Source organism: Thamnophis elegans, chromosome 7, assembly GCF_009769535.1.
Source record: "Thamnophis elegans isolate rThaEle1 chromosome 7, rThaEle1.pri, whole genome shotgun sequence".
In the NCBI taxonomy this organism is placed as follows: Eukaryota; Metazoa; Chordata; class Lepidosauria; order Squamata; family Colubridae; genus Thamnophis; species Thamnophis elegans.
Window position 1 is genome coordinate 32,244,426 of NC_045547.1, and position 16,898 is coordinate 32,261,323.

Here is a 16,898-nt window from a genome sequence, read left to right on the forward strand (position 1 = left end):
GACAGCTAAGAACAATCACATTGCCGCTCTGATAGCGTCCGCTGAGTCTCGCCCTGCCGCCTTGTTTAGGGTGACCCGCTCCCTCCTAAATACGAGAGTTGCGGATAACCCTTTACAAGGTAGAGCAGAGGAATATGTCCAGTTCCTCGCGGACAAAGTTGCTCGGCTTCGGATGGACCTGGACTCCAATTGCGCAGAGCCAGCCGGGGTACCGGGGGAAGGTCTTGAACACCACCTCTGGACTGACTTTCAACCTGTTGCTCCTGATGAAGTGGACAAGGCCATGGGAGCGGTGAGTGCTGCCACGTGTGTACTGAACCCGTGCCCCTCCTGGCTGGTCGCGAACAGCAAGGAGGTGACGCGGAGCTGGGTCCAGGCGATGGTGGATGCTTCTCTTCGGGAGGGCTTCTTCTCACCGGCATTGAAGATAGCGGTGGTGGGACCCCTCCTGAAGAAGCCATCGTTGGACCCAGCTAGTTTGAACAACTACCGTCCAGTCTCCAACCTTCCCTTCATTGGGAAGGTTGTTGAGAAAGTGGTAGCCTCTCAACTCCGACGGTCCTTGGATGAAGCCGATTATCTGGACGCCTTTCAGTCTGGATTCAGGCCTGGCTACAGCACGGAAACCGCTTTGGTCGCACTGACCGATGATCTCTGGAGAGCCAGGGATGGAGGTCATTCCTCCATCCTGGTGCTCCTTGACCTCTCAGCGGCCTTCGATACCATCGACCATGGTATCCTTCTGCAACGGTTACGAGATGTGGGAGTGGGTGGCACCGTTTTTCGGTGGTTCTCCTCCTACCTCTCGGACAGGTCGCAGTCGGTGTTAGTTGGGGGAGAGAGGTCGACCCCTAGGCCCCTGAAATATAGGGTTCCTCAGGGTTCGGTCCTATCCCCCCTTCTGTTTAATATCTACATGAAGCCACTGGGTGAGATCATTCGACGGCACGGGATCAAATACCATCAATATGCGGACAATACTCAGCTGTATCTGTCCGCCCCGTGCCAACTCAGTGAGGCGGTTGACATGATGTGCCAGTGCCTGGAGGCTGCCGGGTCTGGATGGGGGTTAACAAGCTTGTACTCAATCCAGACAAGATCGAGTGGCTGTTGTGTTTTCCTCCCAAGAATTTGGTCAGTATTCCATCACTCAGGCTGGGGGGTGAAAATTTACGCCCCCTCAGACAGGGCACGCAACTTGGGAGTCCTCCTGGATCCACAGCTGACTTTAGAACATCACCTGTCGGCTGTGACCAGGGGGACATTTGCCCAGGTTCGTCTGGTGCACCAGTTGCGCCCCTACCTGAACCGGGAGGCACTCGCAACAGTCACTCACGCCCTCGTGACCTCAAGACTGGACTACTGCAATGCGCTCTACATGGGGCAGCCTTTGAAGAGTATTTGGAGACTTCAACTCGTCCAGAATGCAGCCGCGCGAGCGATTGTGAGTGCACCTCGGTACACCCATGTTACACCTATCCTCCGCGAGCTGCACTGGCTACCGATCGGTCTCCGGATACGCTTCAAAGTGCTAGTCGTAACTTATAAAGCCCTTCATGGTATTGGACCTGGGTACTTGAGAGACCGCCTGCTGCCAATTACCTCCCAAAGACCCGTCAGATCTCACAGGGTCGGCCTCCTCCGGGTTCCGTCCACCAGCCAATGCCATCTGGCTACTACCCGGGGGAGGGCCTTCTCTGTAGCAGCTCCGGCCCTTTGGAATGAACTCCCCGCGGAGATCCGGACCCTCACCTCTCTCCAGGCCTTCCAGAAAGCCGTCAAAACCTGGCTGTGCCGGCAGGCCTGGGGTTGATGAGTTCCCCTCCCCTCTCGACTGGTATGGCTGTGTGATTTTCGTGTATTTTAATTATTTGTACTGTTGTTTATGTTCCCTTTCCCCTTTGAGTTGTTCGCCGCCCTGAGTCCCTCCTGGAGAAGGGCGGCATACAAATAAACCAAATACAAATAGAAATACAATACATGCAATGTTTATAATATATGTGTTTTATAATAGTATGCAATAAAGTAATTAACTTTGCTGAGTCATATCTACGAACTTTCTGTTGAGAAACCAGTTCCTGAGTAAGTGGTCAGAGTTTAGAGCAGTGTTTCTCAATCTTGGCAACTCTAAGAAGGGGTTGAGGAATTCTGGGATCTGAAGTCCACACATTTTTAGAATTTAGAATTTCCAGAGCTGAGAAACACTACTCTAGAAAACCAAGATTTCCAACCCTGCCTAGATCTGGTGTTACTGCCATCATTACAGGAGAAGAACTTGCTCTAGTACACCAAGGATATACTGTAGTTATAGATTCTCTTGCAACTCCTGACATCTCTCCAAATTCTCAAGTTGCCAGTAACCAAACCAATAATGATCCAGATGGATTGGTCATTTCAGACAATGAACCAGTTAGCCAAACAAAAAAAACACAATCTAGCACACGGGTGTCAAACTCACCATGTCACGTTGCCTTCACGAGACATTTTGTGACATTTCCCCCATTCGCGAAGCTGGGGTGGGTGTGACGCATCAGGCCCACAGGCCGCCAGTTTGACACTCCTGATCTAGCACGGTTCTAGGCCCCACCCTGACCTAATAATGGAAACCATTACTGGAGCAGCGGCAGCCAAAGCTGCTCTTCAGTATTGCGAACCTGCCTCATATGTATTAGATTTAAAGCAAATTTAATACTTTCCTTGTTCAAAATAAACAACACACCTGTCAGATCTCTATAACAAATGACATTGGAAACAAGTGTAATATGTTCAAGGACATAAAGATGTCTGATAAGTAGATTTGTTGTAGAAAAGCTAATGAAGTCAGAAAAAAGAATTCCTCATTCCTCATACTATGAGGAATTCAAGATACTTCAAGTGTCTCAAAAGTAAGCTCTATTTATAGAGAAAGAAAGTAAGGGTTACCTTCTGTGCCTCTTTTCTTTCATCTGTCTTGCTTTCTTTCCTGGCATGAAGCCACTTTATTGTAAGAAAGCAAATCAACACCTGTCTTTTGTTCTAGTAATGGAATAGGCTGTTTTCTTATGATAATTAATCCCAGTGATCTTAGACCTGGGGGTTTCCACTGGCCAAGCCAATGGAAATCCCAAATAGAGCGTATAATTAATGATGCAGAAGATTCCTGAGAATACTGTAGGCAATCCAGAAAACAAATGGATCATTGAACACATCATCATAGAGTTACCACTAGAGCCACAAATGACCATTAATTTAAAAAAAATCAAATTACGGTATACACAGTTGTAATTCCGCAGAGAAGCCTCTAATGCTTCTCTCGAGGTGAAAGGAAAGGTAAAAGGAAAGAGAACAAGATGACCAGCAGCAAAGTGGATGGTCTCAGTTACAGTAGAAATAAGTGTACTGAAAAACCAGGTAAAGGAAGATCATAATGGAGAAAGTCTTTTTTGATTGCTAGGAATTGGCAACAACTTGATGGCACTTAATCAATCAAAAATGGAAGAAATTGTAAAAGGAGCAATCCCACCTTTTGATGTAGAACATACAACATTGAATCACTAGGTCTCCCTTGGCGCACCAAAGACTATCTTTTATTACCCAGTCAAAAAAGTGATTGCCATCCATTGCTTCTGACAGAATAAGCAATACAAGACTATGCGGCTGATTCCCAACTTTTAGTTCAGGATATGGGCTGACTGAAAATAGTGTCAACTTCAAAACAGATCAGGCCTGTCGCAGTCATCTTTCCTTTCACAGCTTCTCTCCCATACTGTGTGGCAAGCCAAAAAATGGAAAGATGGCTGCAGCAGGCCGGATTTGTTTCAGAGTTGACAGTAAGATCCCCCTAGAAAGTGAGAAGCACCTGGAAAACCTCAAGCACGCACACACGCACATTAATGAAAGCCAGGGTCACCTCTATTCCTAGGAAGGTCCTTTGGTTTCGGGGGGTACTTCTCATGAAACTTCCTGATCAATCGATCTGCCTTCATAACCTGTGCTTTTACCCATCTAGCTTCTGACATGAATATCCCTTTCCACTGGACTAGGTATTGGAGTCTTCCCTTCTACAGCCTGGAATCCAAGATCCTCTTTACCTTGTAATGCTTCTCCCCTTCTACTACGATTGGACCTGGAGCTATCCTTGCTACTGGCCTCAGCTCTGACCCAACCACTGATTTACGTAAACTGTAGTGGAACACCGGGTGCACTTTTCCCACTACCACACAGTATGGGAGTGGGGAAAGGTCTGGAATGTCAGGCTAGTGCCTCATGGTATGTCTCCCCCCACCCCCCATTTCATTGACAGGGACTAGCAGATGAAATATGAGGTGAATTAATTGATCAGAATTAATCCAGATCTACTATATAAATGATAATTTCTGGGGAAAAAATAAGTAAGAAAGACACCACAATTCTATTCTATTTGAGAAAAGTTATGCACAAGTTCTGCACAATTTAAGACACCGGACATTTTCAATATGAATGCTTGGCTTCATGCATCCTCAACCTCAAAGCAGCTACAAAGTTCATTTTGTGGGGGAAAGGGGGATATTTTGCAAACAGATTCCCCAAATGTTGTAAATCTTCTTTAGAAACAAGGCAATCTTGATCCTGAGATGCTCACCCAGTCAGTCTTACTCTACAGATTCAGACTAGCTCTGAAATGTAATCACAGTTCTTAGTAGAGACTGGCATGAGCAGTTAAATAAAAACCTCCCACATGTAGCTATAGTTTGCTACAGAACGATGCATTCTCTCAAACACACTGGGCAATTTTGGGCCCCCTGTAACACCAGTGCTCCACAACCTGCATTGGTTACCAGTCTGCTTTAAGATACAATTGAAGTTATTGGTGATTACCTTCATGGCATGAGTCTAGGTTGCTTGAGGGACCATCTCACCCCACTGGGATTGGCCTTCTCACTCACGCCTGCAGGGGAGGCATGCTGTGGATTCATCAGCCCAATTATTTCAGCTGACAGGGTCCAGCAGGAAGGCCTTCTCTGCTGTTGCTCCTGCCCTCAGGAACATCTTGCCCTTGTGAGTTTGGCTCAACCCTCCTATCTTTTGTAAAGGTCTAAAGATGTGGCTTGGAGTACTAGTGGGGGAACAGTACAATGGAGGTGGTTGATTGAATAATAACAGATCCCACGTCCTCTCATTCAGCCCCCCCTCCCCATGTGTTCTGATTTTAACTTTTTTTATGTTTTAACTGAATATGTAACTCTAAGCCATCCAGAGTTACCCTATGATAAGATGGGCAGCCAATAAATTTTATTTGAAGATAGCATCAACTACTTTTGATTTTGTTCAGAAATGAACCGCTAGCCACTGTGATGCTTTAAGCACAGGCATAATATGCTCTAGTTGATTTTTTTGTCAAAACCAACTTGACTACTGAGTTTTCTATCAACTGAACAACTCAGCCCCATGTAGAATATATTACCACACTTAAACCTGGAGAGTAGTTGCCTGCACCACAGGTTTAGGATCATTATCTTCCAGAAAAGGGTGTCATTGGCATATAAATTATAACTGTTGAAAGGTACTTTGGGCCTTTGCCTCGATCTGGGAAACCAAACAGAGGAATTCAGGTCTAGAAATACCTGAAATTGTAAACCTGCTTTCTATGAGAGGTTGGCATTTATTCAGGACAAGGAAATGTAGTACTTTTCTGCCTAATTGCTCTTCACATCCTTATTTCAGCTGGATTCAGTTTCAGATTATTCTCCCTCATTTACTGAGTGCTTTAGATATTCAGGGAAGCTTTACTGTTTCCTGAAGATATCACAGAAAAAAAGACATAGAGGCAGCAGCATATTGATAGCCCTTGGCTTCAAATCTCCTGATCATCTGGTTCTATGTAGATATTGAAAGACACTGCAAACAGAATGGAACCCTCAGGGACACCATATAATAGCTCCTGTTTTGACGAAGAATAGTTTTTGATACTATCTGAAATGTACCTGAGAGAGAGGAAGGGAAACACTTAGAAACTATGACTCCAGTTATCAAACCTACCTTGTGGAATTATTATAGCTGAAAGATGAATCAGAGCTAAGAGTGACTGTCTGACTCTGTCAGATCCCAGCCCATCCATTAGACTGGCATGACATTCTCCCCCTGTGCCCATCCTTGAGTCAGTTTCAGATGGGTAAAATAATTTAGTTTCTCCAGTACTCCCTGCAGTTGAGAAGCCACTATTCTCAATCATCTTACCAAATCATAGTTACCGTATTTTTTGGAGTATAAGGCGTACCTTTTTCCCTCAAAAAAGAGGCTGAAACTCTGGGTGTGTCTTATACACTGAATACAGCATCTTTTGCCTCCTGAAACCCTGCCCCCTTTACCAAAATGGTTGTGGATAGCCTTTAGGAGGCTTTCAGAGTGCTCCTGAGGGTTAGAGAGGGCAGAAATGAGTGAAAAACAGGCCCTTTTTTGCTAATTTCTGCCCCCCCCCCAAGCCTCCAGGCGCACTTTATAAGCCTCCTAAAGGCTGTGCATCCCCTTTTTTGCAAAAGTTATAACAGCACTGAAAAAAGTGATGTATGATCATTTTTCACTTGCAACCATTGCAGCATTCCAATGTTTATGTGGAGTGATTCCCTTAACAATCATGGCAAGAAAGCAGGATCATAAAATGGGACAAAACTCACTTAGCAACAGAAAATTTGTGCTCAATTGTGGTCATAAGTCGAGGACTAACTGTAAAGAGGAGCCCTTCTCTTAGACATTAACCTCCCTTTGTGCATTATTTAATGTGTCTTTTCTTTTTATCAGAACATTCGTGTACGTTGTGTGACTGGAGTCGGGTTCTACATGCCATCAGGGAAGATCCAAGGCAATTTGGCCAGTCGTTTCTTAATGGTAGATGGTGAAAAAGTCCTCACTGGATCTTATAGGTATACATGGCTTGCCTTCAGGAAACCAGAGCTTAAAACTAGATTTATGTTGAAACGTTCGAAACATGGCATATTCCATTTCCCCCTAAACATTTAGCATTTAAAATCAGACAATTATCCATTTACTGGGGCTCAAAATAATATTTTGTCAGTACTATCCCACCCTACTCTCTCTTTCTGAATTCTCCAGATTGCTTTGGGTTGCAACTATTATTTTTATCATTGGCGTTCTGGCTGATGCTGATTGGAGTTCAAATCCAATAACATTGGTAGGATTCCGGATTGGGTATCCTATGTCCACAACTTTATGAGTCCTTCTATCTGACATCTCTCAAATAGTTTCAGAATGGACATAATCTTTTTGCCTGCTTGTTTGTTTTATGATAGAGCTATTGAAGGCTAAACAGTAAGTTATGATAATTATATATTGTTTCCATTTTCCAAAGTAGAATTCTTCCAGGAACAGTTGTAGGGTGCAAATACATATGTATATGTACTGTTCTTAAGTTCTGACTGTGGGCTTCTTATAGGCTATTAGTGCTTGGAAGGATGTTATGTTTGCAATATTCATTTTACTATTCTACTGAAATATTTCGGGTGACGTTGCTTCTAAAAAACTGAACCTAATTAAAAAAAAACTCCACTATGTAAAAATGTAGGACAACATTTTAAAAAACCCACAAAATGTTAATATACTGTTTTTTTCTAAATTTGTAGATTTCATCATAAACAATAATTCAGCTTTCTTATGAGGAGAAAAGTAAACAGATATGTTTACATATCAGATTTCTCTATATATGTTAAACTGAGCACAATTTTTTCTAGAAAAAATCCTATTATGTACATTTGATATATATCAACCACAACACATAAAATCAAGTAAAATTATATATATATATATATATATATATATATATATATATGTATATGTATATGTATATGTATATGTATATGTATATGTATATGTATATGTATATGTATATGTATCCATTCACATAAATGGAAAAGGCTAAATAGATAGTATCTAGAAGAGCAGCAATCAATATTAAACATGCCCCAGATTACAAAACATAATTGAAAATTTGCAGCCAAATGTTTATTACAGAAGGCTGTAAAGCATTGATTATCTCAGATTTTGGAAGTTGATATTATTTGAACCCAAAAACCAAACTTTAGAGGAGAAAACAAGTTTGTGAATTCAACATCCCTAGATCCCTCCCTCGCTCTAAAACTACTTGGTGCACCATCTAGAGATCCTCTATGGAGATGGGCAGTTTTAACATTTCTTTTAAATTTTGAAAAATCAATAAAAATGTAAAAGAACTAAATAAAAGTTAACGTTAAAGAATTAATAAGTGGTAAAATTTCAGAATATTTTAATATTCTCAGTACATTGAAATCTCACAAAACTTAGCCATGATTTTAAATTTCTAGGTAGCCAAGATCAGCAGGGATGCTGGCTGCCTGAAAAAATGTCAATCCATGTAGAGCAGTTTCTCAACCTTCAACTTTAAGACATGTGGACTTCAATTCCTAGAATTACACAGGCAGAATGTTGCCAAGGTTAAGAAACACTGCTGTAGATAAAAACCTATTATCACACCTAGCATTATACTAAAGCTAATATTGCAAAAGATTAGGGCAGAGGTCCTCAACCCCTGGGCCTCAGCTCATTACTGGGCTGCAGCCTGATCAAAATCAGGCCCCAGGAGAGATAGGTAAGGACGCACATGTGAAGCTCCACTTGCACCAGCGGAGAGCACTTGTACAAGTAGAGCTTCGTGTGTGTGCACAAGCACTCTGCTCAAGTGCCCTCCGCTTGTGCAAGAGCAAGTGCTTGCCAGTAATGCGAGTGGAGCTTCATGCACGAGCGCACGCACCTTCCGCTCGTGTGCAAAGTTCCATTCGCACAAGTGGAGAGTGTGCATGCCACTCACACAAACAGAGCTGTGTGTGCGCGTGCACCTGCCACTCACACCCCAAGCTGGCTGCCAAGCTGGAAAGTTTGGAGACTGTTGGGTTAGGGCATTATCTGTGATGTATATCTTTATCAGCCTTACAGTTAAAAGCACAGAAGATGACATACAGTAAAAATCACAAAAATCTAAAATCACTGTTAAATAGCTGTTTAAAAGTAACAAAAACTAAAACTCAAGCAGGCATCACAAGAAGATACAAAAATGCAGCAAAAATGAATTACTGAAAAATACAGAATAACAGAAATGTAAAGACACCATACCTGTCTTCCTGTTATCATATTCAATATCAACTTTCTTCAGTACAGCCCCTTGTAAGGAACAAGGACTTAATGAGTGTCAAAGAAACAGGGAAGAAGGAAGCAAAGTACACCATAAAGGCATTCTATTTTTGCATTTCCTTCTTATAACAGGATTTGGGAGTGGGTGGGTGGGTGGGTGGGGGGCTTTTTGGTTCATGGATTATTCCTGGTAGCAAAGTTACATACACTAATTTGAATGCCATACATCTAGTCTTAGGAAATATTCCCTGTGATTCTTTTGATAAGAAATAAAAAATTATGTTTTTTCCTAAGTACTTGATTGGGTTAAATCAATTAAAATGTTATGTATTTCTGAATAGCAAGAGGTTAAAGTTTTAGAAAATAGTGATTTCTGATTGCAGGTTTTTTCCCCCTGGCAGCAAAAGTCTGACAGATTTTCCCTGTTTTACAGTTTCACGTGGGCCTCATCTCACATAAACAGAAATATTCTCTTGTGCCTGAGTGGACAGCACGTTGAAATGTTTGACACTGAATTCCGTGAGCTCTATGCCATTTCAGAGGAGGTCAATCTTTACAAGGAGTTGAACATTCCCTGTCCTTTCCGTCATGGTATTGGCAACCTTGGTTTTTCTTCCTCTACTGTAGCCCGGAAAGTTATCAACCCAAAATATGGACTGGTGATAGGTATTACTCCAGGTGAAATGTTGCGCCGTCAGAGGGACCAGTCACAAGAGAAACTTGAAGGAAGAGAAGACCAAAGTGAATCAAGTAAACGACTAGATAGTTTTCTTAATGACCTTATAACAGTCAAGCAGGTGCTGCCAGATATAGAACCTCCACTTGAGAATTTGAGCACACCAGAACCTCAAAAGTTATTTTCCCGATTCCACTTAGACCTCAAATCCAAATCCAAATCCAAAGAGTCTGTCTGTGACCATAGGAAGGATGAATTGGCTGATAGGGAAGTCAATTTCAAACAAGGCAAGAAGTTTAGCAGTGGATTTTTCAGAAAGGCCAAGCGACCTCCACCTTTGAATGTTGATGCCAATTCTGCTACTAGTGAGACTGCTGAAGACTTGATGGGTGTAAAGATACCAAAGGAATGCAACACCAGTTTTCATAGTACTGGAGACAATTCAGGTAAATTTTCCTGGAAAATATTCTCCCTTGTTTTATTTCTGTCAATGCACGTCACACAATCAGGCTTTCATTTTGAAAAGATATGCAATTTCCTTCCTTTCTCCCTCTCTTTTATTCTTTATTTTTCTAAAATTATCTTACTGAACAGTAGGAATTCAAAGGGAAGAGGGTGGCTATATGAAAGTATATTCTGTAAGCCTGGCACCATATGTGTGACCTCATTCAATAACATTGTTTTTAGGTGAGTAGGAGAAGAAGCTAAATACAATAACCATCCTTTTGGTTTTAAGAAGGAAATAGATTGTCATCTAGAGCAGGGGTGTCAAACTCAAGGCCCGCGACCTGCATCCAGCTCGCGGGGTGCTTAGATCTGGCCTGCGGGGCTACCCTGGAAACAGTGAAGGACCGGCCTGCAGTGCTTCTGCCAGCAAAAACAGAGCTCAAAAGGGCCTTGCGCAGCCCTCCCGAGCTCTGTTTTTTGTGGCAGAGTGCTTGGGCCACCACAGGTGCCCCAACATGAGTGACATCAAGCTGGCCAAACCTACCCCATTCCCCTGAGGTCAAACACAACCTGATGTGGCCTCCAATGAAATCGAGTTTGACACCCCTGATCTAGAGTTCTGTGAATAGGGAATCATGTAGTATATAGTATATGTTCTTAAACTGTTGTAAAGAACTTCAGTTAGAATTGCTGATGCAGATTTTGGAGTTATTGACATTCAGGAAGTGCCTTGAGGTACTGCAGCTGAATTTGAAATAGATTCATTTTCTCTTATTTAAGTTTTCTGCTTTTTTACACTCCAAAGTGTGCATAAGGTAATTTTGGCTTCTTTATCCATTATTAATGGTAAAAGGTTACATGGGATTAACAAGATAAACAAGATAAATCACGGCAGGTTCACCCCTGTGGAGACTGTAACTCTCATCCATTTTATCCTATGATGAATAGACTCCACAGAAAACCATTCCCCTTGTTGTTCTATATGTAGAGTATATGTATATTTGTTTGTATAATGGCTTGGGGAAGATAAAAATAATACTGGAAAAGATCCCATTTGTCTTTTTAGTTTTGCACAATCTAATACAAATGAGATAATTTCCTTCCTCACTGCCAAGGAGTTTGTGCGAGGGACTTGGGAGAAAACAAAAAGCAATGAAACCACAAATGAGCTACCTGTAATATCTAGCTAGTAATATATTAGCTTTTGCAAAAAATCTTTGAAGTGACCTATGGAACCCCTCACAACATTTAAATTCTAGAGTTACAAAAGAAGCAATTTAGCTAATCTCATAGCTGTAGTACTCCTTCAGCAAACTATGAGCACATTCTGCTGCTATATTTTAATTATTAATATTCAGAGACATCTGTCTCCACCATGGAAGGCAATAGTTAAAATTATCATGACTTAGCCATGGATATATTATCCTTCATTAAATATTTCTTTTTCCTTCTTAACAATGAGTTGTTAATTTTACAAGGGTGAACTAAAAATATACATTCACAAGGGTTTATGACTTGTAGTCCTTTACAGCAGCAATAAAACCATACATTTTACATAAGAGTTGCCTTAGCCAAAATGTAAATGCAAATATTTGTTTAAGATTCTCAACTCAGTTTAGATATGGTACTGAAGATATGAATGTCTTCAGTCTCATATGAATGAATGTACTTGGTGACATTCTATTTTTTTTCATTCTGAAGAGGGATTTTTGCCTATACAACTTTGTAATAAATACGAAATTAGATCTGATCAGTCTGTAGTGAACATATCTATATAGCCTACTTTGCAAAATATAATTCATGGAAATGCGAAGAATCGTTTTCTGATAATAAAAATTACAATGCTATGTATGGGACACAGCAGATTCAGATCATAAAAAAGCAGCCAAGGGGTTAAAGTTCTCTTTACATTTCACAGCTTATTCTTGTATGGAAAATATTATTAAAACTTCAGGTGCTGTTAAGGCCCCTTTTGGAGACTGACAGTCTACCTTGTTTGATTAGAAATCTTTATAGCACAAAGTGCACAGTTTTTTAAGTAAATGTGTTTTGTTTAATTGACCAGAGGGCAAGTAGCAACCCCTAGTGACAGAATTACAGAATAACAGGGCCTATGTCCCGATGTCTGCCTAGCTTTCCTAATTATTTTCATATTGTTGTCAGATAAAGTATATGGATATGTCCACCAAGTAACCAGTGGTCAGCTTGAATGAGCAATCCATAAACTGGCATTGAGTTTTTTTTCAATGGTGCTGTCTAGTGGCTAAGTTTGTATAATAGCACTGGTGATTAACAAAATATGTTGATATAAAAGTTAAAGATCAACGGTAGTTGCCCAGAATAGCTAAAAATATTGTAGGAGTCTAACAACTGAATACTAACACAGCAAGATATTTTTATTCATCTTTGATTACAATACTCAAAGACAAGGACTTTCTTTTAGAGGTCACAAGGTTGCTTGACCAGTAATTAAATTGGAATCTTAGATGAAAATACCTATACAGGTACTATACAGGTACTACAGTATTTTGTCTACAGGTAGTCCTCGACTTATGATCATTCACTTAGTGACTGTTTGAAGTTACAACAGTACTGAAAAGGAGACTTATGACTGTTTTTCACACTTACTATTATGGTAACATCCCTATGGTCACATAATCAAAATTCAGATGCTTGGCAATTGGCATGTATTTATGACAGTTGCAGTGTCCTATGGTCATGTGATCACCTTCTGCAACCTTCTGACAAGCAACATCAGTGGGGAAACCAGACTCACTTAACAACCATGTTACTAAGTTAACAACTGCCAGGATTCACTTTAACAACTGTGGCATTAAATGGGGTAAAACTCATTTAACAACTGTCTTGTTTAGCAATGGAAATTTTGGTCACAATTGTGATAGTAAGATGAGGATTGTACTGCTAGTTCAAGATTATGAGGGAAGCTGAAATTGCAAACATCTGAATATAATCAAATTAGCAGTGTTCTATTGTAACTGACAGATGCTGTGCAAAGCTCTTCAGCTAAGATATTCTCCATTAACAAATCCTTTTAAGTGGACATCCCAGGGAAGTGATTTAGCCACTCTGCTTGTTTAAACATGATCCTTCCCCATCACTGGAGTTCCAATAAGCCAAAAAAAAACTTAAGTAACTGTATATACTAGTGTGTAACAATATAAATCACAGACCGGATGCAGAATAATTTAAGATTTAGTATTTAGAGTATGAAATGGCAAACAAGGAAAACAGTAAGCATCTGTCTCTTCTCTACTTTTCTCTTTCTGAAATTAATCTTAAATTAATTTGTTTTTAGCATTTACCTAGTTAACCCCCAAAGACACCTCTGAAATGTAAAAAAAAAATGTTATTAAAAGAGCTGGCCCAATTTGCTATCTTTAGTGACCAAGAAAATTAAACTCCTCCTTACACAAACAAAAAACCTATTGGACTGGCAATTTAATCTTAAGTAGTTATAGCAAACCACCATTCTATATTGAGAATATAGACTAATTTGAATGTTACATACAGCTCTGTTCTCTGTTACCTTACAGTATCACTCTACAACTGTAGAGAGAGCCTTCACATAGGTTCACCTGGTGTGACCTTTCCTAGACTGGAAATATTTTATTGTCACAGTCATCTTGCGTATGGACTACTGCAATGGGCTTTTCATAGGGCTGGCCTTGAAGACCACTTGAAAGCTCTAGGTATCTAGAATGCAGCAGCAAAAGCAGTTGTGTGGCACTTTGGTATGGCTATATAGCATTTGCATCTAACAAGCTGCACTGGATATCTGGTACAATTCAAGGTGCTAGTTAAAACTTATAACGCTCCTTATGGCATAGGGCCTGATTATCTCAGTGACCACCTCACTCACATCATTTTTGCCTTTCCCATAAAATCTGAGAGAGGCTGTGCCCTTCATATCCCATCCATTAAGCATTGCACTTGATGGAACCCATGAAGTATGCCTTCTCTGTTGCAGCACCTATCCTCTGCCTCCCCCATATGTTCAAACTGCCCTGACTGGACCATTGTTTAAATGACCTGTGGAAGTCTTTAAAATAAGCCTTGTAAACTTGCCTTTTTCCTCAAGTCAGGGATAGGTTAGGCTCTGTCCACCCAGATCATATGATGACATTTTTATGGTGCATACGTATTTGTTCTTCATGTTGTGTTCATATGGTTTTAGTTTTGGTTGCAGAAATGATGGTTTTACTTATACAGTTCCCAGAGTCGGTGTCGAGTTAAGCAGCCTTACAAATCTACATTGTAAAGAAATAAACAAATCTGTCTTTAGGCTTTTCAAGGAAGTGCTGCAATGCAGCAGTTGTGGCATTAGTGTCACATGAACAGCTTGCTGAATATGTGGCTCAGGCTCTCTCTCTCTTCCTGCTTGCTCAGTTGGGGGCCTTTCCCAGCACCAATGCCTGTGACTTACTTGTAGGGAATAATTAGGCAAAATTGTTGGCAGCAATAAGCAAGCATCACAGTTGCTGGGGCAACAGTTCTAGAGGAAAGGAACAGCCTGGGGGTGATCTTAGGTGGAACTAATGTGGGTGGGCTGCTGCTGTCTTTCCTAGGTTTGTTCAGCTAGCATACCCAGGATGTCCAGCAAGAAACGAAAGGGGTTGTCAGAATCTTGCCTATATGATTTAGGATAGCAAAATATCAGTGTTTTCTTTTTTAAATATATGTATGTCTATTTTTATAAACCTTATTTGTATATTTTCTATTTCAGATAATATAAGTCCAAGTTCCCTCCCAGGGGGAAAAAATAAACAGTCACTCTGTATGGTCTCATGACTGAAGAAAAACTACTGGAAAATTAGAATTCAAAAGGCATCTACTGGAATATACGATAAGTGCATTCTTTCAAACTTTCAGTCTGACATCCTCACAATGCTGCATGTAACCACTGCAGTTTCCAAGACAGAGCTGGTATTGCCAGTTAAAGCACACCAACTGAGTAAAACTATGTTCTGGAAGATCCTTGAATAATGGTAGCAATATTTTTTTTTAAAGCACGACAACTGCATTTTGAATTTAACTCTATCGAAATGTAGCTGAGGAAGAGTTGGGTGGCCTTATAAATGTCTAAATAAATAACATGTCAAGGTGCTTTCCTTCTTTTAGTGATATTTTAGTTTGTCAGGCTTCAGATTTAAAAGAATGTGGTTGCATCATTGATAACTGCACTGAATTTTATTAACTTTCTGGGATAGAAAAAATGAAATTAGTTTGAATAAAATATTTTTTTAATGTATAAACATTTCTATTTCTATTTTCTTAAAATTTTATTAAAACGTCTGCCCTGTTTTTCAAAAATATTAATGTATGGATTGCCAGCCTTCCGAAGAATACCATGCTCAAAGTAGCAGAGTAGCAGATAGTATAGCCTTTATTGTCATTGTACATTATATATACAACGAAATTGATTTTAGCCTCACTGGTACAATCCATGACAACAAATACAAACAACATAAATAGTATAAAGAATAATCCCTATGCAAGTAATTAGGAAAAAGAAAAATTAGTCATATATTTCCGCTTGTGCGTGGAGTGATTGTGGTTGTGTTTAAGAGTCTGACAGCTCAAGGATAGAAACTATTTGTTTGGCTGCTTATGCTTTGATGTCTTCTGCCTGATGGTAGAAGTGCAAAGAGACACTGACCAGGGTGTGAATCATCTCGAGTATCGGGCCCTTGTGACCTCTAGGCTGGAATACTGCAACGTGCTCTACATGGGACTGCCCTTGAAGAGCATCCGGCGACTTCAGCTAGTCCAGAATGCGGCCGCGCGAGTGATTGTGGGCGCACCGCGGTTCGCCCACATAACACCTATCCTCCGCGAGCTGCGCTGGCTACCTGTTGATCTCCGGGTGCGCTTCAAGGTGCTACTTACCACCCATAAAGCCCTCCATGGTAGTGGATCTGAGTACTTGAGAGACCGCCTCCTGCCAATTACCTCCCTACGACCTATTAGATCACACAGATTAGGCCTCCTCCGAGTTCCATCCGCCAGTCAGTGTCGACTGGCAACTACGCGGAGGAGAGCCTTTTCAGTAGTAGCTCCGACCCTTTGGAACGATCTCCCCGTGGAGATTCGCACCCTCACCACCGTCCAGACCTTCTGCACAGCCCTCAAGGCCTGGCTATCCCGTCAGGCCTGGGGATAAAGATTCTAATCCGTCCCCACCCGAATGATGAATGAATGTTGTGTTCTATTTTTACTTATGTATTGTCTCATGTCTTGTCTTGTATTCCCCTCCCCACAAATTGTAAGCCGCCCTGAGTCCCCTCAGGGAAAAGGGCGGCCTATAAATAATAAACAAAAAAAAAACCAAAATCTTCTTTAATCTGCTAAAGCAGGGAGACCTGGCGATGTCATCCAGTGGTGTTAGAGGGCAACCAATGGTTTCTTGTGCCGAATTGATCACTCTCTTCCTGTCCATAGCATTTAAACCAGTGTACCATACTATAATGCAATATGTGAGGACACTTTCTATTATGGACCATAGAAAGAGGTCATCATCCATTGTTCCACCTGATTTTTTTCACAGGACTCTAAGGAAATGAAGTCTCTGTTGGGCCTTTCCAATAACCAGGGACGTGTTGTTTTTCCAGGTGAGATCTTG

General features: G+C 41.0%; 1 protein-coding gene across 1 annotated transcript in view; it reads left to right on the forward strand.

Moving 5' to 3' along the window:
- The window catches only part of FAM83F (family with sequence similarity 83 member F), a 29,922-nt gene extending 14,446 nt beyond the window's left edge, over positions 1–15,476 (forward strand). Inside the window, exons 3-5 of the mRNA XM_032220589.1 lie at positions 6,757–6,878; positions 9,569–10,257; positions 15,003–15,476. Coding sequence (XP_032076480.1) covers positions 6,757–6,878; positions 9,569–10,257; positions 15,003–15,067 — 876 coding nt within the window. The 3' untranslated portion in view covers positions 15,068–15,476. The remainder of the gene's footprint in view (positions 1–6,756; positions 6,879–9,568; positions 10,258–15,002) is intronic.
- Positions 15,477–16,898: the final 1,422 nt, after the last annotated feature.